General features: G+C 38.6%; 1 protein-coding gene across 6 annotated transcripts; it reads right to left on the reverse strand.

Moving 5' to 3' along the window:
• Positions 1 to 152: 152 nt before the first annotated feature.
• LOC311436654 (solute carrier organic anion transporter family member 1C1-like) lies at positions 153 to 25,732 on the reverse strand. Of its 6 annotated transcripts, none has more exons than XM_084519017.1 (15): positions 21,993 to 22,108; positions 20,553 to 20,702; positions 19,792 to 19,933; positions 19,568 to 19,700; positions 17,966 to 18,096; positions 17,574 to 17,720; positions 15,151 to 15,249; positions 14,137 to 14,370; positions 12,851 to 13,015; positions 11,267 to 11,462; positions 8,721 to 8,886; positions 5,799 to 5,977; positions 4,295 to 4,359; positions 2,889 to 3,006; positions 153 to 844 (listed from the first exon to the last, which is right to left on the reverse strand). In XM_084519017.1, the coding sequence occupies exons 2-15, from the start codon at positions 20,661 to 20,663 to the stop codon at positions 805 to 807; spliced, it is 1,926 nt and encodes a 641-aa protein (XP_084375143.1). In that variant the 5' UTR covers positions 20,664 to 20,702; positions 21,993 to 22,108; the 3' UTR covers positions 153 to 804. The 6 variants fall into 6 exon arrangements, with proteins under 6 accessions (XP_084375143.1, XP_084375139.1, XP_084375138.1 ...); XM_084519013.1 differs by lacking the exons at positions 153 to 844; positions 21,993 to 22,108 and adding exons at positions 1,256 to 2,138; positions 25,171 to 25,732; XM_084519012.1 differs by lacking the exon at positions 153 to 844 and adding an exon at positions 1,256 to 2,138 and having other exon boundaries at positions 21,993 to 22,106.
• Positions 25,733 to 26,139: the final 407 nt, after the last annotated feature.

Genomic DNA, 26,139 nt, shown 5'->3' on the forward strand with positions numbered 1-26,139 from the left:
CCAGAATCTCATTTCTAGTCTGACATCAATTATCAACGCACTCTTGCTAAAACATTTCCTCCTGGGAAAATCAAACAATAGGTGCAAAAGATGCTTTCATAAAAAAAAAAATATATATATATATATATATATAAAAACAGTGTACAGAAATAAATACCCAGACAACAGAATTAAAAGGGAGATGATGTTAGCATGAGTCACCTGACTGAATCTATATGCCTAGCTCAGATCAAGAGTACTTCTAGAACTGCCAATATATTTGTTCAACGTTAAAACATTTTTTGCAGAAGGAGATACATCATTATTTCCTCTTCGGAAAAATTCCAGTGGTTTCTGGAACTTAGATTTTTCTTTATTTATTTCCAGGCCTAGACACGGTGTTGGTATCATCTATACTAGAGAAGTTTTCATTTCTGCTCTGTTATAACAGACTCTCCTTCCTCATTTCTGCTGGCAGTTTGTAATCAGAGTTCTGATAATAAAATACACAATGTCTGTATATGCTGGCTGTTGTCTTTAGCAATAAAATGCATACAACTTCAAGCCCAAAGCTAGGATCTGAAGAACTTGCTTTCAGTGAGCACCACATCAACCCTTCCCCCATTCCCATGCATTCACGTAAATGGAGCTGGTGGTAGAAATTCGAAGCTGAGAAGAACATTTCATCTGTAGTCCCTTTCTTCAGTCCTCTGCTCTGTTGTTTTCTCAAATAAGGCATGGGTAGAGTTTCTTTATATTTGTGCAGTGCTTCCTTCCATGTCCCAAGAAAACTGAAGATTAGGAAAGGAAGCTTGTTTCCTAGTTTTAAGGTTGTACACAGGATTTCAGGGAGCAGAGATACACCCTTTAGAAAAGAAACCAAAGTGGCTGTGAGGATGGAGACACAAACTACAGTGTTCTTATCAAGGCATATTTGCTCCCATTGTGAAGCTACGCCATGAGGACTTCTAATGAAATATCACATACTAAGTATTTTTACACACTGTTTCTTACAGTAATCACTGTTGGAAGCATCCTTTATTAAAATTTCTCTCTAGACTAGTCTGTCCATGGAAAGTTGTGAATTTGCAAGCTTTCAGCACTTTATTTCAAGGCTAGCTGGCAGTTCCACAGAACATGGAAGGAAATCTATATACATGTGGCATAAATGCAGTGGCCATAAAAAAATAAAAATAAAAATACCCTTACATGCAAACATACACACACACACACACAAACAAATCAAAGAAACGTAACTTTAAGACATATCCATTTATTGCATCAGTTCAGAGTAAGTTTAACTCAACACTGAAATGTACTGCAAAATTAATGTACTACTTTCTTTCTCTTGCAATCCATTGTGATTGTTTAATGTGTTCAAGCCAGACCCTGCAGTTCTTGTTCAGATGCTCACTGACAGCCCTGGGGCTCTCACCTGAGCATGGGCTATTGAACCAAGCCTGTAACAAGGAGCACTAACCATGAAATGCACAGCAAAGGCCATCAGAACAACTGGTCAGGTGTAACTTGATTAGCCATGTAGAGTCATAGGACTAAATGCAGAACAAGAGGACTTAAAATACAGATGGTTAAAAAAAAAAAAAAAAAAAAAATTATTGAAGATTTCTTCTTTTTAATTTTTCAATTATAATCAAACTTATTATACTGGAAAAATTTTGGTCAGTCCTACGGGCAATCTAGAAGAGAGCTGAGAGTGCAAAGTTGGAGAGTTCCCCCAGATTTTGAAAATATTTTCACTCTATTGTTTCAGATGGGGACAATATGAGAATAAAATAAATCAGCTTAAAGGCCAAAGTTTCAAGGATATTTTTTGAACCTCCAAATGTAAACCAGCTGTTGAAGTCAGTAATCAGACTCCGTTGTGCTTAGAAAAACTGAAACATAGGCAGAGTTGGGGAGAGGTCTTGTTTGTTTTTCACATATAAGTTTCTTCACTCTCCTCTGAAGTTTGTGCACCAGGAAGAATTTCTTTTTTGTTCACTGTAGCTGGTTCTTTGCTGGTTGGTCTTTCTGCATTTTTAATATCTGTCGTCTCCTTGTCATCTGGTTTGAAGCGTCTCATTATTAAAACAAAGAGCACTATGTATAAGAGAGAGCATCCTGCCCGTAATCCAGCAATGAGACCAAGATACACATTTCTTAAAAAAAAAGACAAAATACATTTATGTTATTAGTACTTGCCACTTCTGAGTGATACCAAACACATTTAGGCAAAACCATTTATTCTCAGCCATGTCTCTTTCCACATTTTGGGGAATAAAAAAATAATAAAAAACAAACAAACAAAAACTCATGATTTTCAGCCCCAGGCAGTCCCTAATCTGGTCTATACTCCTAGCAGAGATGTTTGTTCTCTGAAGAGTTCTTCCATTCAGCAGATGGTTACATTTTAGTGTAGGGACATGAGGAATAGTGCAGGCTGTCCCAGCCTTCCTCCAGCCCCTAAAGGGAAGCATGCAGTTCTGCATTCAGTGCACCAGCAGCTGTTTGTGTTGCCTCTTCAAGTGGATTTTGTGAAGTGTTTTATACATTAGGAAACAGAGAAATGAGGGATGAGGAAGAGCATTCTCAGTATTACGCTTACTCTACAGACATTTGGTCTTCCAAAAAGCCAAAGTGTTGCAGAATTATGCAGTGAACTAATGGTCCATTAAGGGAACTAATATGGTGATGTAAGGGAGTGCACAGCAATGCCATGTGTTACATTTGATCAAAAGTACGTGGCTTATTTGATTTATTAAGGATTAGTCAAAATATAGAGTTATGGTGCTTTAGGATCCTAATCTGTTTATTGACAATTCATACATGCAAAATATACTTTGGTCTTTGCTGGTCAAAGCTGCCTCAAAAGCCAAATTCCCAGTCCCTTACTGAAGATTTTACCTTACCTGAATGCTTTTGTGTCATACACTCGGCAGGACCCAGATCCCCCGCAGCTTTTTGTCCCCCATTTCAAGCAGGTCTCATCTATCAAGGCACCAAAGTAAATAGGAGCTGGAAGTCCTCCTGCAAATAAAATCTTATTACATGATCTCACACATGGCAGATCATAGAGTTCAATGTCATAGCAAAGAAATGAGGAAATTAAACTCAGGGTTTCTGAATTATAGCTGCATAAAATGGGACTAAAAATCCTGCACTGACTTTGAGATCATAAGACCTATGAAATTGTTTAAGCAAATACCTAAAGGGTAGGTTGAACAGGTGGAAGATTATATGGGTGTGGGAAATGTTAGTAGTTCCATTTTAATGATATTTTTATTACAATTATAACTGCTGTTGTTTAAAGAAATAATACAATCTAATTTTTAGTCCTTGGTATGGAATTACATGTCACAATACATGAATATCTGCGTACACTAATGTATCTATTCAGGTATTATGCAGCAGTTTGCAAGTTAAAAATAACTAGCTTAGTGCAAAGAGCTCAAATTAAGCCCATGATCATAACCAAGTACGTTATTATGTTATTAACTGTGTTACTTATGTATTACGGAAAGAATCATTTTATACGGTTATAATGCTTTAATGTAATCAGCAAGCTTTCATGTATAACTTGAATTTCTTATGAAAACTTTTTTGTAAAATCATAAGATTGATCCTCTGCAGCATTCAGCAAAAATGTGATATTAGGAGAGAGATACAAGTGACTACTTGGGTTTGTCTGCATGGGGAAGGTTTCAAAAGTCATGACGAAAGTGAAGATAAGGCAAGGTTTGCTAGATGCGTGGCAGACTATGTCACTGAAATCTGCGAGGATTATTTATTGTAACTAAAAATTAACTAAAAATTGCAAAGAAAATAATAGAGTACATGATAGCTGTAAATGAAAAATGGTCAACCAAAGGGAGCATAGGTGTTAAGGATATCTGGACTAATCATGCTCAGGTAGATGTGTCCAAAAAGGAAGGAAGGAAGGAAGGAAGGAAGGAAGGAAGGAAGGAAGGAAGGAAGGAAGGAAGGAAGGAAGGAAGGAAGGAAGGAAGGAAGGAAGGAAGGAAGGAAGGAAGGAAGGAAGGAAGGAAGGAAGGAAGGAAGGAAGGAAGGAAGAATGTATAATGCACTGTCCTTTCCCTGACTGATTCCTTCACTGCATAGAAAAAAAAATCTGGAGAGATAATCATACTATGTAATTACATACCAGGAAACACGTAGCAAGCTCCTCCAAACATTTTGAAATGCATTTTCTGCTTACAAATAATATTCTTCAAAAATTTCTTTTGTTCTCATTTGGAACAGCTAACTTGGGTCTATCTTACTGCCTACTTGAATGATACAAGGAAATGAAGTTTACCTAGTACTCTACCACCTAAAGTTTCAATCCCAACAGCAAAGGATTTCAGGTCTGGTGAAACAGATCTAAAAAGGAGACAAAAAATAATACATTGTTTTGATTTTTTGGGGAGCAGTAGAATAAAATAGCTACAAAAATGGCCATGCTGTGAATATCTGCACATGCTCCACTGCAAGAGTAATGTGGCTAACCTAGTGAATCTTATTCAACAGTAGTTAAAAACATTCACCAAAGTTACAGATTATGTGTTGAGCCTCATGTTGATTTCAGTGGATGAACTCCCATTGAAATAGATGGGAGTATTTACAGAAACCTCTCTTGAACCAAAGGAGAGCAAATTCCAAAGGTTTTGGGGAGAGGATGCACAGGAAAATTGAAGTGAACCAATTATAAGTAGATAGTTTATGTCCAGAAATTAAGCTCCAGGAGGCAGTCTTTGCTTTAGAAAAGGGGCTGTACCACTCAGTGGTGAAGGTGCAGTCCTTGCTAGCTACATACAAATAAAATCCATCTCTGTTTCTAGCATTTTACAGGACAAGCAAACTTGAGTCACCTGGCTGTAAAAGCACCTCATTCCTACCAGTGGAGACAGAGCCTGTGTCCATCAGATGAACTAGAACAATTTACAAAAAGCAGCAGGGAGTACCAAGCTGGCATAGGAGCAGGTATGGGGCTTGCTATGGCCAGCCTATTTCCCCAGCTGGGGCTTACACTGAATCAGTAGATCATCTTTTCAACATTAACATTAATGGCTTCTCGCTACACACAGTATTGTGGAAACTTCTCCAGCAAAGTTACCCTTGTCCATAATCCAGGTAAGGAGTAAGAATGTCTACAACAAAAAATACTGCAGAATAATCAGCAGCTTAGGACAAAGAGGCAGTTAATCGTGTGCACTGAGTACTGATGATTGCTATTCACCCATGAGTATAACTTGAAAGAAACTTTCATACGAAAGGCAGAGAACATTGTGGGGTTTTTTTGTTTGTTTGTTTGTTTGTTTGTTTGTTTGTTTCTGAGAGTAAAATAGCAGCGCTGCTTTACAATTGAAGGAATAAAAATAAAAATGATTGCTGCTGAAATAGTTCTGTTTGTACCAGCTTGAAATAAAATGGGAGGCTTCTCACAACACATGAAACATTCTGAGGCAACAAAGCTTAACAAAGGTGAATGTTTTTCTCTTGAGTAATGTGAACAGTATAGTCACCTTGGACATGGCTTAGCATCACACTTATTTCAATTTCGTTGCTCTATTAAACACATCCCTGTCATTGGAAGTGAAATGTACTGTTTGCAGTCAATGTAAGGCTTTACCCACTCCATCACCAAAGTATCTATTCAACCTTAAATTGGAATTAAGTGATAGGTTTCAGAGAACAGCTAAAGACACACAGCCCCAGTTTAGTCAGCATACCATTCCTCACAATACAAATCAAATGGTAGATACTATATTCTGTTTCTTTTTCCCCAAGCTTTATGGTCAAGGTAAGGTAAAGTATTTCACCTAAACATAATCATGTATGTAGGAGTGCCTCCTAAGGCTAAAATAAATGCACATGCAGTCTGTAATGCTAAAAAATAGGGAAATGCTTTGGTACAGCTCTCTCTTTGGCATTGTCCCAAAACTGCAGAATTGCCAAGTCCATGTCCTTGTGCTTCCACACAGCTGCAATTGTGAAACACCTGAAAGGAGAAGATGGAGAAAAAAACATTTAATCAGAATTTAGTGACTCAAAACTATTTTAGTATCTATATTTCTCCATAACAGGCAGACTGTTGTTTATGCTTAAAGGATATGCTTAAAGGACCCCCCAATCATCTCTGCAGACTGATGGCCAAGTTCATTGGTATGCTCCAGCTATGCCACACTGCTCCAAAGACACAAAACAACTGTGATTCTAATTTCATCCATGCCGTTGCTAGGACTGAAGGCGTGCTGTGTAAGCTAAAGATGGGTGAAAGCTATAAAATTCAGGTGTGAATTGCTATCCAGCCATTCTGCTCAGGGATCCAATGAAGCATATAAGTAAAATTAAAATTATATAGATACAGACCCAATAAAGCAGTCATGGATATCTGTTCTCCCCCTTTACTCCACTCTCATGAGTCCCCACCTGGAGTACAGCTTTCAGCTCTGGGTCCCCCAGCACAAGAAGGACATGGAGATGTTGGAGTGAGTCCAGAGAAGGACCATAAGGCTGATCAGAGGGCTGGAACACCTCTCCTATGAAGATATGCTGAGATTTTTGGGTTTGTTCAGCCTGGAGAAGAGAAGACTCTGGGGAGACCTTATAGAGGCCTTCCAGTGCCTAAAGGGGGCCTACAGAAAAGTAGGAGAGGGACTCTCAGGGAACGTAGCAACAGGACAAGGGGCAATGGCTTTAAACTAAAGGAGGGTAGATTTAGATTAGATACAAGAAAGAAATTCTTCACTCAGTGTGATGAGGCACTGGCACAGGTTGCTCAGAGAAGCTGTAGATGCCCCATCCCTGGAAGTGTTCAAGGCCAGGCTGGATGGGGCTTTGGGCAAGCTGATCTAGTGGGAGGTGTCCCTGCCCATGGCAGGGAGGTTGGAGGTCTTTAACCTCCCTTCCAACGCAAGCCATTCTATGATTCTATGATCTATATCGTTATGTATCCAAAACAGCATTTGATGCTGGATTGAGTGTGGGCTGTTTCATGTTTTTTAAGTTAGCAGGAGGCATGGGTTAGATAGCCAATTCCCCTGAAGTGAATGAAGCAAAAGGATATGGCTATGAATATGAGCCTGAAAATGTTGCCTGTCTATTTCAGTGTTGTTAAATTAGGGCAATTCTGCTTCTGGCAGAAGACATGATCATTTGCACACAAGTAATATGACAATTTTCTTCTTTTTTTTTCACTGCTTTAAGCCCTCGCTTAAGGGCTGCTTTTTAGCAGATACAGCATGATTAATTTACTGCCGTTTGGCACCTAGGCTCAGACTAGGATTCTGCTATAAATTAAATATTTCTTTAGATATTGTTTCTGTCCATAAATTTCATACCTGAGGTTGGTTTCTATGTATTTTTCTTCCAATGTAAAACTTCTTCAAGTTTGCTGGTGTAGCAAAAGACTTTAGTTCAGCTACCTGGATATAGTAAGCATTCGTCTTCAGCAAGGGCCAAGGCTAACCTAGTCAGCTGTTCACTGGAGCAGGCCAGGACCTTTCACATGATCTGATAACACTGATCAGTTTTTAGAGTCATAAACTGCAGCCAAAAAGTAGTAAAAAGCAATTATAAGGGCAGCAAAACTCTAAATGAAGCAGATACCTGTCCATACAGTGGCAATTTAATTGGTACTTACATTAATATACATACATGCCACGTCTTTCCATTGTAGTCTGCTTAAGGGCAAACCATTTTCTAAGGCTTTGGCCCTACCATATCCAAACCCAGCTGGGGTAGTAGTAGTAATCTAGTCCCAGATGCTTTTTATGCCTCCAACAAGCAGTCCCAATGGGGCCTCTCTACATCAAGCACAACAAACTGCTCTGTACTCTTGATCTGAGCCAAACCAGCCAGTTTGGCCTAGGGTGAACTAAATAATGCTCATACAAAATGTTCCTCTAATAGATCCCTGGGTCTGCTGTGCTCTTGAGGATGATCATATGGCTATGGCCTATTGACTGAAATTAAAATGATGGTACCTTACTTAAAAACAATTTATCTAAGAATTGGAAAAGGATAATCCCATCTCTTGCAACAGCCTGGATTTCAAATGTCTGGCTGGGTACCTTGAGACTTCTGCAAACCTACTGTTTCTGTTGGTCTTGCCAAAGCAGGATTTTTAGGAGTGCTGGAAATCTCTTTGATGGTGATGCACTGAACAAAATAGCCAAATGTAAAAATAGGTCTCTTGATTGTACAATTTAGAGTTATTGCCTTCTTTCCTGAGCTACAACATGTCAGGAAAGCAGGAAATTCCAACATGGTTTATAAGTTTGTGAAACCAGCAAGCACAATTTTATGCAGGTCTGCCTCAAATGAGTTGACACTAGAGGACTTAGCTGGTGTAGTGACCAGACCAGTAAAAGTCTGGTCTAAAGCAATCCCCTCTTAGCTGTGTTGTATCTACACAGTAAGAGATCTACTGAGAAACTTAAAGACAAAATTATGGTCATCTTGCTGAGAATATATATATATATATTAAATGAAATAAAATTAAAAGCATTCAAGAAATGTAAGTCAAGTCTGATGTTTCATGTCTTCTCTGAGTAGCTCACTTACCTCACCACAATTCTTTTAAATACCCAACCTGCAACCTTACACACACTCAGTTTCTACTACAAGGTTAAACAGTACAGAATGGACAACTGTTTCTACAGGATTTCTCAATCACAAAGTCAAAAAATAATGGATTGAGAAATCTAGTTATCTGTGTAATCATTTGTCTATACATTTACCATATTCTTTCCTGTCCCAGTTGATGATGTACATCCCGCAAAACAGGCCGTCATGTAAGTGATCCCATTGTCCCCACATACAGGATCCCACTGATCCACCTCACAGCTGCAATCGGCATTGCAACTGGCCATGAAGCTGTTTTTGGGGGAGGAAAGTTGTTTCAATCTGGAGGAAAACAGAAAGAAATAAAATAATTATTTAGTAGAATTAAATATTCTAAGAAAACATCAGGGAGCAAGCAGGAAAAGTGAGTAGAAAGTGAAGCAATCAACAAGGACAGATATCTGCTACCATCTAGATAACTGTGAAGTTGTTGTATGGAGGCAAAGTTAATTTAAGCTAAACCAAAGTTCTCTTGGTATTTTTCATCCTCCAATAGCATTTTTCTGGATTGTTGCTGAAAGGGTATGGAACTTGAAAACTAGGTATTTTTTGACTGGAAGTGAATATTTGATATTACTTTTTCGTTTGAAAGTTCTTCCCAAGGATAACAAAATCATATCTAAAATCTCTTATCACTTGTATCATAGAATCATTAGGGTTGGAAAAGATCATCTGGTCCAACCATCACCCTACTATCCATGTCACCCACTAAACCATGTAGACTGGCCTTGCTTTCTCCTAGCAGTAGAGATCATACCATGCTAGAAGTGACAAAACAAAACTACATAAAAAATATAACAGCAAGATATCCTTGATAGTTGTTCACTGAGTCAGAGCTGGGTAGTGGCAATGAAAGTTGCATGGGTCTGAGTGGGAAGTGCTGCTTCCACATCAGCTCTGTGTTCAGCAACAGCCCTGCACCTGGATCAGGCTTGAACACAGTTTCTTATCAGATCTAATTTCTTGCAGTAGCATATCATGGACCTCTGTGTCTTCCACCTTTATTAACATTTCTGTGAGAAACACCAAATTCAGGCTCCAAGGAGCTAAACTAAGTGGATGACAACTAGAACTGAGAATGTAAAAAGTGGCCAGAAGTTCTAAGGGCATGGTAGCAGAGCTCAATTTTCAGAAAGTGTTGGGAGACCACTGTCCACAAATAACCCCTGCTTTAAAATGATTCCCTATTCAAAGTGTTGAAATTTTGCGTTTTCTTCCTGCCTGTCAATCCAAAACATACCTCAAGTGGTCCACATTTCTCTTAAGTCCTTTAGAAAGGAAAATAATTGTGTAGTTTTTTAAGTTGGTAAAGAGGTATGTAACTCCATACTAACCAGAACAATCATGTCACATGATAAATTCTCCACTAACAGTTCGCCTGGGGAATCTGTAATTGCTCTTTCAGTATTCACTGCCTTGATGTTTCTGCTTATTCTTTAACTCACTCTGCAGTATCAGATGATGTGCTCAACCACAGCTATCTCCACTGGATAAACCTCTGACATCTTTTATGTAACTATCCTTGGAGCTGACCTAGGTTTCAGGTTTGTCAAGATACCTAGGTATTTCCCTCAACATAGGCTTAGTTTCAAAAAACACAGGCCTGAGTTTCTGTCTGAATTGAAAATCTATCAAGCCCTGCTGGATTTGGTTTAATCCTTTTAAATCCCTTGAAATTTGTTGGACCTGACTGAGCTAAACTTAAACAGTAGTCAATTGTGGCAAGCTGCTGGGGTCAGCAAAATATTCTCCAGGATGCATGGCCACAATCCTGGTGAGGGAGGGGAAACATTTCTGTGGGCAGCACACCATCCTGCCATAACAATTTTCTACTTCTCAGCTGAAAAGATGGACACAGGCAGGTTGGCAGCTCCAGGTACCAAGAGAGGATGGAAACTGAATACCTGTGCAGGTCAGTAACTACTGATCTAGAGGATGATCCCTTCTAGAGGCAAAGCTATTGGGGGGGCCTTTGGTGAAGCCATTTTCCACACTCTTTTTAGCTCCTGCTCCCTATGTTGTAGCAGGGGACCAACTTTAAATTAAAGTTTTGAAATAGACTATAAAAAATTAAATTGCATCTTAATTAGAAATCTGCCAGCATTCAAGGGTATACTGACAATATAATTCAATAAACACTTTAGAAAAATAGACATCCAGTTTAAATGACATTTCAAAAAGAAAATCAGGATATTCTTCATATCCTCAGCACTAGGTATCATTTCATTCTCACATTTCTGTTTAAGCAGAGAGGATTTTCTTGTATCACCAGCAAAGGAGCAATAAAGTGATACATGTATAATCACAGCAGCTCCACTGTAGTTGAAATCACACTGACTGACAAAAGCAGGTGACCTAATACACTTCAATTTCAATGAAAATTAATTCTTTCAAACAGACTGTACATATATGCTTATATTTTATGCAAGAGTGGGTAGCAATATGCTACAGTAAATCAACAGTAAGGCCGTGTATAATCCAAATTCAAATTCAAATGTTTCCTAGATTAGAAGGTTTGTTATCCAGATTAGTTTGGATTGTAAAACCAGATTAGATTATGAGAGTAGAGGAAGACTACTAAGTGTCTGTACCATGTTCTGCATGAGGCAGGTAACAATCATGGAACAAAACACGGCCAACACAAACCAAAGGGAATACGAACCCAGAGTAGGGCACTGTCAGACCAGCCAGCTGGAGCACCTCACAACTGCATGTAAAGTACAACAGGTTTAATAGATATGCTACTATAAAGGAGATGCATGCAAACTTTGTTATTCCAGTTATGTCAAGTTTGAATTTCTTGATCAGATAGCCTCCTAGAAACATCCCCAGGATTGTGATGGGCAACAGTATCACACCTGTAAAGAAAAAATAACAGAAAGATGTAAACTGTTGTCACTTGGATAGACCGTTTTTAGAATAAGTGTCAGGTACTGGTAGTTTCCAAAAAAATCGGATACTGACCTTTTTTTGGACAGATCCTTTGAGGTTCTAGGAATTTTTATTACCTGTAAACAATTTAGCTTTTTTCTTCATTTTCTTTTGAATTTTAAAAGCCCAGTGTGGAATTTCCTACCCTTTATTACTCTGTTGTTTGTATGCATACTGATGTAAGAAATTCTAAACAGGTGCCTGGTAGAAACTGGAGTAAATAATACAAATATCTTAGCTCATGAGTATTTCTTCATCTAAGGTAAAGCCTTACACTTCCTGACAGTTACCAAAAAAATCCCCAGAGCAGAACATGAAAGAAATCTCTGTCTGGTTTTGCATCAGGTTCCATCTTGCTCTGAGAGAGAGTTAATCGGTTCAGCACTTCACAAACTCCAGTTCCAGTACTTAGATGCCAGAGAGTTTTTGCAAGGTTTTATTGTGAGGGGTTTATTTTTTTCCTCAGTGTTTTTTTGGTTGGTTTGTTGTTTGGTCTGTCATGCTTTTTTTTTTTTTTTGCTTTTTTTTTTTTTTTTTTTTTTTTTTTGGAAAATGTAATCCAAAACAAGACAGGAAAAATAGAGTTCTTCCCACTTTTGTCGCTGACCCACAGCAAAGAAAATTGCCTTCAGATTCATGTAATGTAATGCAAGTTCTGCAATGTCCTCAAATACCCCGGTATCTTGCCATGTTAAGAGATCATATTAATCCATCACTTTAAGATTAATATAATTTCTGCATTTTTATTTATTTATTTATTTATTTATTAGAACACTACAAAGAACTTATTTTTGAGGGAACCAGAAAATAGAAGAAGAGTTTTGAGCTGAATGAAATGACCTGGAATTTTACAGTTTGGTTCCCTGTTGTATATAATATTTATATTTGTAATGAAAACTGAAGAGTATTTATACAAAAGTTTTATTCTGAAAAAGATGATCAGAAGTGTCATTAGAAATTTTCTAAATTATACTTTTTTTTTTCTTTTAGTTGGTATTTAGTTTCATTTTGTGTAGGTTTTTTGGTCCCAAGAGCATAAACCCAACCTCATTCTTTTAAAAAGGCTTCAGCCAAAAAAATATATATATATATCATTCCAGTTCTAATAACCCTCTAGCTAACTAAACTGGGTAGATGAGGAAAATTAGCACTAAAATTAACATCCAGTTTCAAAACATAGTAGAAAATTAATAAATTTCTATGTACTTTTTGCTCACCATAAAAGTTCAAAGAAGGTCCTCCTAAAAGGGATACAAAATAGCTAAGAAAACTTCCTTTTTAATATTGGAATTTAAAAGTAAAGGCAGGTACCTACCAACTAAAAAGATTGCTCTTGCCACTGATACATTAAATTGCTGTTCCATAAACTTTGTCTCATAGGTTATCAACCCAACAAGAGAATTGTACTGCAGAATGGTGAGGAACACATATACCAGGAAAACTGGATTTCCAAACAGCTTCTTCAAAGTTGGTAGGAAATCTGTAATGGAGAGATATATGCTGTACACCCTGCTAAACACAGAGAAGAGGTATTTTTGTCATCCTATAGATAATAAGACTAATTTAATTAGTGTCTGTCTTGAAGGTTATAATTCTATGCCTGTCAAAGCACGTTTGCTCAAGTGAGAGTTTTCCCCATTGCCAGCACATGACTTACAGAATTAGTACTGCATGACGCAGCAAGGCATGGTGGATGCAGGACTGGGAATCAGAAATTCTAGATTATCTTGTATGTGACAGGACTGTTCACCAGTGGCTTGCAAGTCTGAAAACCAATGCCTGTACAGGATAGCTTCCCTAGAGGAACATTAAGATTCCCTATTATATACCAGGCAAAAAGGTTGTTGCCTAAAAGCATGAGCCTCCACAAAATGTATGAAAGCCCCTTATGCAGGTACACAGTTTTCTGTATTCAGAAAAAGGCTCAGCCAAAGGCAAGAACCTTTCCATCTGGCTGCTGGCACATTTGCCTAAAAGATCACGTCAGAGCACTTCTCTGGGAAGTGAACTACCACCAAATGAATTCACACACATGCATACATGCAAATAAACCCTCTGGGGACTGAGTACAGCAATGTGTAGTTGGGTCTGGTTTTGCCTGTACTAGGTTAACTCAGCATCACTGAGATCATACATCAGAACCATGGATTTAGTGAGAACTCTTCAGCTGATAAGGTAGTACTTAGCCCCTTGTTTCCTTCACATTTTTTGGTCATGGGAAAGCAGTAACCCGCCAGCTGCGGATTGCTCATTAATGAAGGATGGGATGTTTTCTCCCTCTAATGATTATAGCTGTTTGACTGCTACTGGGTTGAAATGAGAAAATGCTCAATGCAACAACATGACCTTTTTCCAGATGTCTGATATAAAAACAGCTTTAAAACATCTTTAAACTGTGACTGAAACACACCTTTATCAATTAATATTAATAACATTAATAATTAATATTGTTAATAATATAACAAATGAGAGAGAGCATTTGTGTCCATTATTTGCATTGCAGAAACTTGCATTGTGCAGAGGATTGCGCAAACCCATACTCAGTTCAAAATGGACCCCGAGAGAGAATTCTCATGCTAACATTTGGGCAATAATCTTCACCTTTTACTGCCTCAGAGAACTTCAATTGTGGCTGAACTGAGGGGTCTATTTTACAGTGATCTTGAACAGGCAGATGACTAATCTTCAGATTTTGCTCTTCTCCTTCTTTCAGTAAGGAGTAAGGCAGAAACCAGAAAGGCAATGAAGCAATGAAGTTGACTGCTCCACAGATAAGCAATCCAAGCCACCAGGCACCAACCCAGCGGGTATCCTTGGGATTTATGCTAATGGCATCTATAAAACAGACAGGAAAAGAGATTAGATATCATGCAGAGCAATTAAATTGTCTATATGTGTCCTTACATGTATTATTTAAACACCAGAACAGGGGTATTTATATTTCACATGAAGAACTGAAATGCAGCCTGTGTCAAATCAGTCCCAGGATGCCAAGCATAAGACACGCCATTGTCTCCATCTGGACCCTTGGTGGCATTTCTGTGCTGCAATCTTCCAGCACTTTCTGTGGGGACAAGTGACAGCAAGAGACCCATTCACCACTGGAAGAGAACCTCCCTTTCTCAATTTCCTCCTTTCCTCTTTCTTCCATTCTCAAACTTAACAGTTTTTCCTTGATGTTACTCAGATTTTCCCTGGGATTAGAGACATGAGTGTGATTTGAACAAGGAAATGAGGTTTCATCAGAATCTTTGGTGCACGCTTTTTAGGAGAACATATTTTTTGCCATCAAAAATAACATGAGCAAAGGCCTTCCACTGTTCTAATGTGGGGACAGCCTTTAATTTGCTCACTTGTTCTCAGTTACTCAGCAACGGTGCAGAAAGGGCATGTGCCAGCATGTAAAGAGGCCTAAAATGTTTCTGCAGTGAGGGTGAGGGCTTAAAGCAAGATCTATCACAGTCATGCTATAGCACTGCAGATACTAAAATAGAAATAACATCAGATTTTGGGTAGGAAAACCCTCTGGAGAGCCCCCCTTTTTGGAGCAGTAAACTGGGAGTGTGCTTCCTAGCGTGTTAGGTTCCTACATACATTTGATGCACTGACTCTTACCGATATCCGCAATGCCAATATCGACCCAGAGGCTGGCACAGAAAGATCCAAGCAGGAAGCCCAGGGTTGGCCCAAACATCCCTGAGGACCTCACCAGGCCTGCAACAGAAGGGAGCAACACAGAAGAGTGAAGAGCATGCTGGGCAGATGTGGACACCTGCTTGTCTGAGAAGAGAAGAGGAGAGGGAGAGGGAAAGGAAGAGGGAGAGGGAGATTAAAAAAACAGCACACATGTAGCAATGGCCTGGACAGGTGTTGTGCAGCTTTTTTCTTTAAGATACTGTAAGTTATCAGATAGACTAAGAAACTTTGTGTGCAATAATTTTGCATATATAAAGTTTTTAGATTAACTTCACTCCTGCATAACCTTTAAATTCAAAAGTAACTTAAGTAAGGTAATTTGTTTGTATTGTGATGAGAAAAAGCCAAATAAGTTCACTGTGATATTTTCCTACCATATTTTTGTCTATATCCTTTGTAATTAGTAAACAAACTAAACAAACAGTAAATCATGTAAACATATCAGTTATTCAGCTCCTGCACATTGATATAGCTTAGCCAAGCCCTTGTATTGATGAGTAATTATAGCATAGAACCTTGAACTGTTTTTAAAATTTACATCATATGTTGGCTTTAGATGTGTTTTTAATGAAGTTGTGGGTTTAGTAGATACATGATTATATGCTAGTGCTCAATTCAGTGATGAAATTTTGTTAATTCAAACCTTGCATTGGTGAGAAAACTATGAAGGTGGAGTACATCTCATTAAATAACTTTGAGTATTTTTCCTCTTGCATGATAAATATGGTGGATACTGTCCCTTAATTAACCATACTATCATTTATGTTTGAGTAAATCAGATTTTTTTTTTTTAAATGGTTATTGAAAGCTTATATTTATAGGCCAGATCCTCATATATATCATATATGATGCTATATGTATACGTATATGTAAGTGTGTATATATATATATATATACACATATATTGGCAATTCTATGAGCACCTAAAGAGAAGTGAAACATCTGAAGACTGTAAAATATCTGAATAAATTAAGTGTTTGGTGTGGGAAAGTATTTATGAAGTAACCACTCAGTTAGAGCAGCTGGCCTCCACAAAAACGATCCCAGTATTTCTGTCTCCTGATGAATGTCAGTGGCATGTGGAGACAGATCATTATACTTTTTAGTCGTACTAAGCAGTGCCCTATGCAGAAGAGCTTCTCAGGACTGTATGCAGAGTACATTGGTACATTGTACCAGCTCAGGACCATGTTGGTGGTACCTCCTCCTGGTAGAACTACATAAATTAAATGATTCTGTAAAACTCAACCTGAAAACTATAGAATTTCCTAAGGAAAAAAGAATCAATTTCCTGTCTCATAGACTTCTATACCCAAGATATTATCTCTATTAAGTTCTGTAAGATTGCTCTAAAAAGCATATTTTTTACTTTTCTGTTCCTTTATATGGTAAATCTAGTTTTATGATTGTCAATTACCAATTTCATCTTTTCAGTCAATCAGTCAATTTAGTCAGAATCTCAGAGGCGATTACAAGTATTTTGGATAATTCCTGAGTGTAACTTCTGAATCTGTCAGTTCTCTTCACAATACTTCCGTTTCTGCAACCTGCAGATAACCTCTTCTCAAAAGCCATCTTCAATGGCCTAGCACTGTAGCATTACTTCCTGAAACTGTCTTGCCATTTCTATGATTGTTTCAACTTCACCAAGCTCATTTCAGGGATCAGTTTCATGCACCCCCAGTCAGATATCAAGGTATTAAATCAATTTGGCAATAAATTAATTAGCATGGGCGTAAGTCTTTCTGTCTTGGGCAATAAGTATCTTCCATCAAAACAAAAACAAAATCCCTATTCAAAGGAATTTGTTACAACACCCTGGCAAGGTGTTTGTTTGTTTGTTTTTTCCTTAGGTAACTAATGACTATAAAAAGCTTTCATTAGGAAGTGTGCTGCTTGTAAAATTCGAAAAGTCAGGTAAAAACTTCTGAAGTGCATGTTTGCATTACTGCAATGAAGGATAATTCTCTCATCTGTGGAATGATGATTAAGAATAATTTATTCTCTGAAGCTGTGGTACTAAAAGTGATATGCCAGCTAAGGAAGGTATGATTTCTCATTTCAGAGAAGTTAGTATATAACAAAGTTTCTCTTTATCACAGAGAAAGCTGGCACTTGTAGCAGAAGCAACTGAAAGAAAGCAAAAGGAGCATCCAAGAAATATCCTTCAAAGACAAAGATGAGATCTTTTCTGCATTGCTTTTTTGTCTCTATACACCACAGAACTGTCCAGAATAGAGCAGAATGATAGATTTTTTTTTTTTTTTGGTCAGTATTTGCTTGGCTATAGAAATGTTAGAGAAAAGAATTATAAGCATAAAAATCACTCATATGTATATTACCTATGTAGAATGCAGAGTTTTCTTCTTTAGAAAAATCATCAATATATGAAACCCCCAGTGGCATAACTGGTGCTTCCCCAATTCCACGTAAAAGATTCCCCATCAACACAAAGAGCCACAGGTAGGAATTTGATGTTTTCTCACATCCTGCAGGTCATAAATATTTACATTTCTGTGAACATAATTATTATTCTGTTATTGCAACAGAAAAATAACATAAAATATGTTTTTCATGGCCATGGTGGTGTGAGTTTGTATATATTATGGTTTCCAGCTCTTATGTTTTGCTCTTATATTTGTTATAAAAAAAGGGCGTATGAGGTGGGGACAAGCACTGGAAGGGAAAAGAGGATGTATATAATGAGGTATCCAGAATCAGAGCTTTTGCTTACCTGAATTTTTCATTGTGTTAGGTGTTTCTGTAGTATCTGAGACTGGATGGCCCACAGAGGATGCTGGGGAGCAAGCTGATACACTCGTAGAAGAGTTGTCCACGGTAACAGCTATCCTTTCATAATTATAACTGGAAAACAACTGTGTAAAATACAACTGACACATGAAAGAATCTGTTCTGCAGGAAGTGTGTATGAGCCTTATGTTCATGGGCATCCTGCTATGTGAAGGCCAAGTAGACGGACAACCCATTTCGAGCACTTTCATTAAAAAAAAAAAAAAAAGATGAAAAATGACTCTTTTTCAAAATGCTGTGACCTTTCTAACCCCAATAGTTTCTTAAGTTAAGGAGGCAAAAAGCTGATTCCAGGGTTTAAGAGATCATTTGTTATACTGGAGAAGGAATACTGAGGAAGAATATATCCACATCAGTCTACATACAACAGTGCTGTTTTTCTATGCTTGCACCCAGTTTCTTACCTATGTGACAGATGTGTAACATAAGAGATATCTGTGTTAGTTTAAAAATAGCAAGCTCAGGATCTAATAGCAATCTGTGTCTATAAAGAGATTAATGCAGGCCATAAAACCCATGTGGCAGTTTGTATTTAAACAGCCAGTTTCTACATCATAGCTGAGTAAACTGAAGCCAGCTTGAGTATATTAATGCTACATTGGGATAAATGGGGAGTAGATATTCCCTCTGACTGTACAATCAACTGGTAACTTTAAACATTTTGATGGATGACATTGAGGTACCCATGGCCACTGGGTTTTTCTGAGTGTTGTAGAGAGTAGGTAATCTTCAGAACTCAGCTGTGAGTTTGGTTTAAATCAGAGATTTCCTTAGTTCAGCTTCTAGCCCATGCTATCCCCTGCAGTGTAGGTTCCCTGCTATTTCACAAGCAGAGCACTGACTGTGGCCACTTTCTGTATGGTGTTCCACAGATATAATTCTTTCTGTGATCTTATAACAGATTGGTCTTGGAGCTAAAGAGCAGATAAATTACAAGCAAAGGTAAACTACTTTATTTTTTGAGGGACAGAGAAGCTTTATTATCAATTGCTATTCAGTAAGGATGTTGAAGGATTAGAGAGGTATGAATGCTTTTGACAGTTGTGTAAGCAGTATGGCTTAGATCTGAAGGTGTATTTAGATATTTAACCCTCCTGAGGTTAATGAAGATAGATAAATACGTTTGTAATTTTAAAGAGCTCAGCCTGAAAAACTACCATGGAAAATGAAGCCTCTTCCATCAAGATCTCACTAGAATTCATTGAAGTATGAAAATAGGTAAACATTAATAATAGTAAAAGAAATAATCTACCTCTGGAGAAAAATTCAACCTACTTTATCCCTTATTACAAATAAGGCTCCATAGCCAGAACCTTAGGTTCCTCTTTCATTTACCGATTGAAGGAAGTCTGATTTTGGAAAGAAAACCCAAAAGTCAATGCTAAAAAAAATCTACCTACTAAAACCATCTTGTTGTCTGCAAGAAACCATGATTGTCAAGGTTTTAATTCATATGTATGATTAAAAACAATCTTCATATGATCAAGTTCAATTAATGCACAATGTCAAGACTCTCCATATTTACCGTCCCATTAGGAACTGAGGCATCACTGACAAAAATGCTCCTAATGACATAATGAGACATCCAACAGCAATTACTTTTGGTCGATGAACTCTTGGTCCAAGGTAGCTCACCAATATCATTACCATTAAGTTACCTGCGTCATCAGGAGAGATAATTAGTAAGATTACAAAATGAGAATATATTTAGAAGTGTTATTTTTCCATTTTCATAAAGAGTATGCATACCTAACTCAAAGCTGCCATCAATAATACCAACAATTGATGATGAGATTTCAAATCTCCTTTCAATTTGACTGGACATGCTCTTCATGTAGCTTCCAGAAAGTCCTTTGGCAAAAAAGGAAAAAGCTAGAGCTCCAAGAAATATCTGAAGAGAGAAAATAATTGAGTTTGCAAAGCAATAAATTTTTCTGCATGGCTGAATGCCTCAGCAACAGAAAAATCAATGCTTTGTTTTCTAATTCTTTGTGGAGTGGTTCCTTCCCTTGCTTTTATTGAAACGGAAGATTTTACTTTTAGGACTGCCTCCAAAGCCTCTTCCAGTACAATGAAAACAAATGTTGACATGGACTGTGTGTACCTTTTACCTTTCTACCACATACTACTTCAGCTGTTTTCTTCCTTAGGAAAAACTTGCAGCATAGTTGTTTGTTATTGATTCTATGACTATGGAATGTGTTCATTACTCTTACTACTTCTCTTATTCTGAAAGACATGGATGAAAAGATATACATGCTTAAGGAACTATCACTATGCTTATAACAAATATTTAATCGATTCACTAGTAAAACACAGCCTCATCTTTTAATTGCTGAACACATTTATTGACTTCTGTGTGCTTGGAATAACACCCTAGAGCACTGTTTCCAACACATGTAGTGTAAAACAGTACCACACTCAATTAACTGAATTTTGATAGATCTTCAGGTGATCATTTTCAGAATTCTAAAAAAAAAAAAAAATGTGGAAAGGGCTTCTCGTCATACCTTTAGCTTTGAACAGTTATGGCACCCACTCTTAGCAGGAACCACGCTGCCATTGCTGTCCTGGAGGGGTGGCCTGTCTTTAAATTTGCCAGTGGTTATTGTCTTGTCCATGTTTTTCCTCTTTTAGATCTCGTACGTTGGTCTTCCTGTCTGGAAAAAAAATATTACTGTCATATCTTAAATACCGATATCTTATATATTCCCCTCTGTTTAATTCCTCTGGGAACTTATCAAATTTCCTATCCTGCAGGACCTGAAGGCCAGCTGAACCCCAAGTGGAGGCCATTCAGGTGTCATGAGGGCTTTTAGGTCCCATGGGCTGCCAGGCCATGGCAGTGTTCCTAGGACTGACCCACAAGGGTTGCTCTGCTACACCGGTATGTGCATTTCTCCCGCATGAGACACCCAGGAGTAACTTGGACTCCCTGATACAAGTCCACAGATGCCCAGAGGCCAAAACTCTCTCAGTCACCCCCCAAAAAGTTACTTCTACTGATCACAAATAGACACTACTGCCTAATAAAGATATAAAGCCTCAATAAGCACTCTCACTTCAGTTTTGTAGTTTTCACTTCCAAATCCTACTCCAGTAGGATCCAGGAAAAGCAATTACAGAGAGCAAACACATGGATATTTCAGAGTGATCCACTTTATATGAAAGGGATCTAACCTTCTTTAAATCATCTGTAGTGGCTGAAAAATCAAAAAATATTGGAGAAAAAAAATAAATTAAAAAGATAATTAATGTATGGTGAATTCAGCAATTCAGCCTGAATTCAATCATTACAGGATGGTAGCTGAAAGACAAGTTCTGTATACCAAATGCATTCTTCATTGATTTGTGTTTTGCAGATGATTAACTTTATGAAATACTTGACTGTTAAATAAACAGAATTTGGACTAGTGACGTGGTTTTATTTTCACAGTATTTAATGTCATGCTGCCAGCCTAAAAATCTGGCTTAGATTTACAGAAAATGTTAAACTGTATAAACACATCTTTTTTTATGCCTAATGACCATTTTCCATGATCACGCTACAAAAATCTGTAGGTAAAAAAACAGTTAATTGTGGACACTAGCAGCATCTAAAATTAAATGAAGCCAAAAGAATGATACAAGATCTAATTCATGACTGTTTAAATAATAATAATAATAATGGTAATAAAGAATTTTGCTAGAGAGATAAAACAACCCCAAGTCCACAATGATTATTATTAAAAAATAATAACAAAAAAAAAAAATCTAATGTGCAGAATTCTATTTTTTGCACTTTATGTAATCTCTTTCAATCCTAGTGACACCAAGATGTACACAAACCCTGGTCTGTCCTGTGCTGCTACTTAACAAGTAAGCAAACACCAAATGGAAAGCAGGAAGTGAGTGGGACGAGACACACAACAAGAGAGGCAGAGACAGGGAGAGGCAGCAAAAGAACTTACTGTGTGCCACTTCATGTCAAGCTGTTTCTTTCCTGTGCCCTAGGGCTTTCAGGCTGGATGCCAGTGCAACGTCACAGCAGAAGCACTGCCTACTCAAAGAAGTGGAGCACTCCACCACATTTTTTTAAACCTTGGATTTCCTTCTTAAGGTGATTGCAAAAGTTTCCCACAGTCACTGATGTAAAAACTTTGCAAAAGAAGGCAGGTTTCTTGTACTGTCATTCCTTTGGCAGCCTACCTGCCAGCATGCTAGTGGTACCAGCCTCTCCCAGAAGGAATAACTTGTTTTCTCCCTCACCTCTCTCTCCCTCCCACCCTATGTCCCTATGTTGTCATTCTTCCCCCCCCCACCTTTTTTTTTTTTTTTTTTTTTTTTGTCTAAACACTAATGCAGCTTAAGCGCCTCTCCAAATGGTTCTCTTTGCCATCCACCATGAAGTGGCTCAGCTCACGTAGAGGATCTCAGAGAGCAGGCTGTTTTCCCAAGCATCTTGCAGCCTCACTATCCTTATTGGTGCCTTTGATGAGGGTCAGCAGAGATAGTGAAGGATGGCTTAGCTCTTGAAGAGGACATAAATTGCACATTCCCATCAGCCAGCTTTTGATAGGGGTCCTTGGTTGTCCCAACGCTGATGCAGAGCTGGAAGACGGCTGCCCTGATGGAGACCCAAGGAGAAGTGGATGCGCTCGGGAAATCACCGCTTCCAATTACAGACCTCCTGCCTATTAGAAACCAGGATTATTTACTGTAACTATGGGCAGTTCCTGCAGGTGTCAACAGGAGGTGTAGGATGACACAGCTATCCCTCCAAGCTGGCTGCAGGCTGGCCAAACAGAAAGCCCAGCTCCCACCTGTTAACCAACCACATAGAAAATCGGCACTCACATCTCAGAGTGTAAAACCATCTCCTCATTGTCTTCTTTACATAACTTTCCAGCTCAAAAGAAAAATTCTGACCTAGAAAGTCACTCCAGTCTTTAGCAACAGATTCTCAAGAAACAGAGTTTCTGGTCAGCGAGTTGCATGTAACAGCATGATGCTCTCTTTTGCCAGAAACTTGAATTACAGAACCAGATTATTGTCTAAATAAAGGACCATTCTTCTCTAGTGATTTCTAAATACAGGAAAGAAAAGAGAAAAAAAAGAAAAAAGAAAAAAGAAAAAAGAAAAAAGAAAAAAGAAAAAAGAAAAAAGAAAAAAGAAAAAAGAAAAAAGAAAAAAGAAAAAAGAAAAAAGTTTTTTTCTGACTCCTGTAACCTCAAACTAGAAGGAAAATAATGTGCCACCTTTCTTTCCAGCAAAAAGTAAACACCTGAATTTCATAAGAGTTTGATGTTTGTATGATTAGCCTTTTTAGTATAAAAATTTGACAGCATGTGTCAAGCAATTTGCTAAAGATTAAACTGACACATTGAAATACATGCAACTGCATTATTTACTCCCAAAAGCCAAATTAAACTGTAAATGTACAAAGTCCATAAATTTGCAAGGTTTCACTTTCCCCTGAAGCTTAGTAAATTAACTGCACACCGTCATCTGATATATTCGCATTTTCTATTGGATTATGCTTGATATGATTTTACAGAATCTACTGTGATTATTACGTACTTGTTGATTTATTCTGACTTTTTTCATATAAAGTTTTGACTTTTCCTTTTTGATGGTTGGACTTTATACTATGGCATGTAATAAGATACATGGTGAGGAGATTGAAACCCAGCCTATTTCTAACAGTGAGTAACAAGAAGAAGGAAGGAAGGAAGGAAGGAAGGAAGGAAGGAAGGAAGGAAGGAAGGAAGGAAGGAAGGAAGGAAGGAAGGAAGGAAGGAAGGAAGGAAGGAAGGAAGGAAGGAAGGAAGGAAGGAAGGAAGGAAGGAAGGAAAAGAAAGAATGAAGGAAAAGAAAGAATGAAGGAAAGGAGAGGAGAGGAGAGGAGAGGAGAGGAGAGGAGAGGAGAGGAGAGGAGAGGAGAGGAGAGGAGAGGAGAGGAGAGGAGAGGAGAGGAGAGGAGAGGAGAGGAGAGGAGAGGAGAGGAGAGGAGAGGAGAGGAGAGGAGAGGAGAGGAGAGGAGAGGAGAGGAGAGGAGAGGAGAGGAGAGGAGAGGAGAGGAGAGGAGAGGAGAGGAGAGGAGAGGAGAGGAGAGGAGAGGAAAGGAAAGGAAAGGAAAGGAAAGGAAAGGAAAGGAAAGGAAAGGAAAGGAAAGGAAAGGAAAGGAAAGGAAAGGAAAGGAAAGGAAAGGAAAGGAAAGGAAAGGAAAGGAAAGGAAAGGAAAGGAAAGGAAAGGAAAGGAAAGGAAAGGAAAGGAAAGGAAAGGAAAGGAAAGGAAAGGAAAGGAAAGGAAAGGAAAGGAAAGGAAAGGAAAGGAAAGGAAAGGAAAGGAAAGGAAAGAAGAGAAAAGAAAAGAAGAGAAGAGAAGAGAAAAGAAAAGAAAAGAAAAGAAAAGAAAAGAAAAGAAAAGAGAAGAGAAGAGAAGAGAAGAGAAGAGAAGAGAAGAGAAGAGAAGAGAAGAGAAGAGAAAAGAAAAGAAAAGAAAAGAAAAGAAAAGAAAAGAAAAGAAAAGAAAAGAAAAGAAAAGAAAAGAAAAGAAAAGAGAAGAAAAGAAAAGAGAAGAAAAGAAAAGAGAAGAAAAGAAAGAGAAAAGAAAGAGAAAAAGGAAAGGGACAACTTTAAATCGCTTAGATTCATAGACCAGAACAAATCAGAATTGAATTCATCTAATAAAGTTGTAGTTACACATATTACAACTTACTTTTGGACAGCTTTTAACATATCACGAAAATTGAGGAAAAATATATATGAGCATTAGCAATGGGTCCCCTAATATGTCATTGCTGTCAGCTTGCCACCAAGTGGAAGAAGTCTGTTGGAAATGTAACTGCAAGCCCATTGTCTATGTGGAGAGAAGGCAGAGCACACTTCTCAAAATGAGACACCCAGAAAATTCCCATCAATGCTTCTATAAATATATTTTAAAGTTGGATTCAAAGAGTTTTGAGGGCATGACATTTCTTGTGATTGTCACACACAAATGATAAGATCCACTTACATGGCAGCGCAGCATGGAGTTGGTGCAGACCCCTTGGGATGAGCCAGTCAATCACCTTTTCTTTATAGTCAGAGGAGGAAAAAGAAGTATTTCCAAAGGTGTAAGTTGCCTGATCTATTGTAGATACTTACTTTAAAGTGAGATGAAAAGAACTCCAGATGTGGCTGTGATACAAGGCTAGGCAGCAAGATCAGCTTTTGAAAATGGAAAGTCAGGAGAGATGAATCCCACCATAGGAGATTTCAGCACTGCTGCACAAGTTGCATTCCACAACTTTGGCAAACTAAGCTCCACTGTCCGAGACATTGTTTGCTGTTGTGCCTGTCAGTGCAGCTGTCATCATATGGCAACTGTGGGCAGACATAAGAGGAAATGGGCCCTTGCTGTGGACGGACAGGCTTGGTGAGGCAAGCCCCAGCTCCGTGATCCTGGCCAGCCCACTCACACGTGCTGGCAGAGCTCACCATCAGCAGCACGCACCACTGCCTCTCCGCCAGCCACAGTTTGGGCTGGTGCGTCAGCCACCAGCCTGACAACTGGCTGAACCTTGGCCTTGCCCCCTGAGAACCTGTTCTGCAGGGCACGCAGTGGCATGGAAACTCAAGAACAAGCCAGCAGGTCAGCAGCAGGGTCAACATCAGCTGCCACTGCTCCCTGTGGGACCCAATGCTGGCAGACTGAACAGCAGTGACCATCTGAGTGGTGGGCACCAGGAGATGGGCACAGGAGCCCCCCGCACATGGCCCCAGGGACTGCTTTAGGGGTGGGAGCTGTTTCCCAAGCCCAGAAGGGCACTGCACTGCCTAACGCTGCCAGCTGTGCTCCCAAAGCAGGACGCTGCGTTCCTGATGTGATTTGCCTGGTTGAATGTAGCAGCACATCAACACCCTCTGTGTGTCATGAACCGCATCAAACGGGAGCAAGATATTCTGGGGCTGAGCACAAGTAAACACATTCAGAGCACATGGGAGTACGTTCCCGTGTTCAGCTGGCTGGTTTCCCCAGGAGGCTGGTTTGCACAGCAGTCACACACAGACAGACAGAAGTTTAGATCTTGGCCTCCAACCATGCAGAGGTAGACCAGAGGGCAGCTCCATTCA

The sequence above is a fragment of the Aythya ferina genome, assembly GCF_964211825.1.
Source record: "Aythya ferina genome assembly, chromosome: 1".
Lineage (NCBI taxonomy): Eukaryota > Metazoa > Chordata > Aves > Anseriformes > Anatidae > Aythya > Aythya ferina.

Coding starts and splice junctions, on each gene's coding strand:
- LOC311436654 (XM_084519013.1), bottom strand. CDS start 20,663: ATGGACAAGACAATAACCACTGGCAAATTTAAAGACAGGCCACCCCTC. Junction 14,371..15,150: donor TATTGGCATTGCGGATATCG/GTAAGAGTCAGT, acceptor TCTGTTTTATAG/ATGCCATTAGCATAAATCCC. Junction 11,463..12,850: donor AAGAGCAATCTTTTTAGTTG/GTAGGTACCTGC, acceptor TTTTCTTTACAG/GTGTGATACTGTTGCCCATC.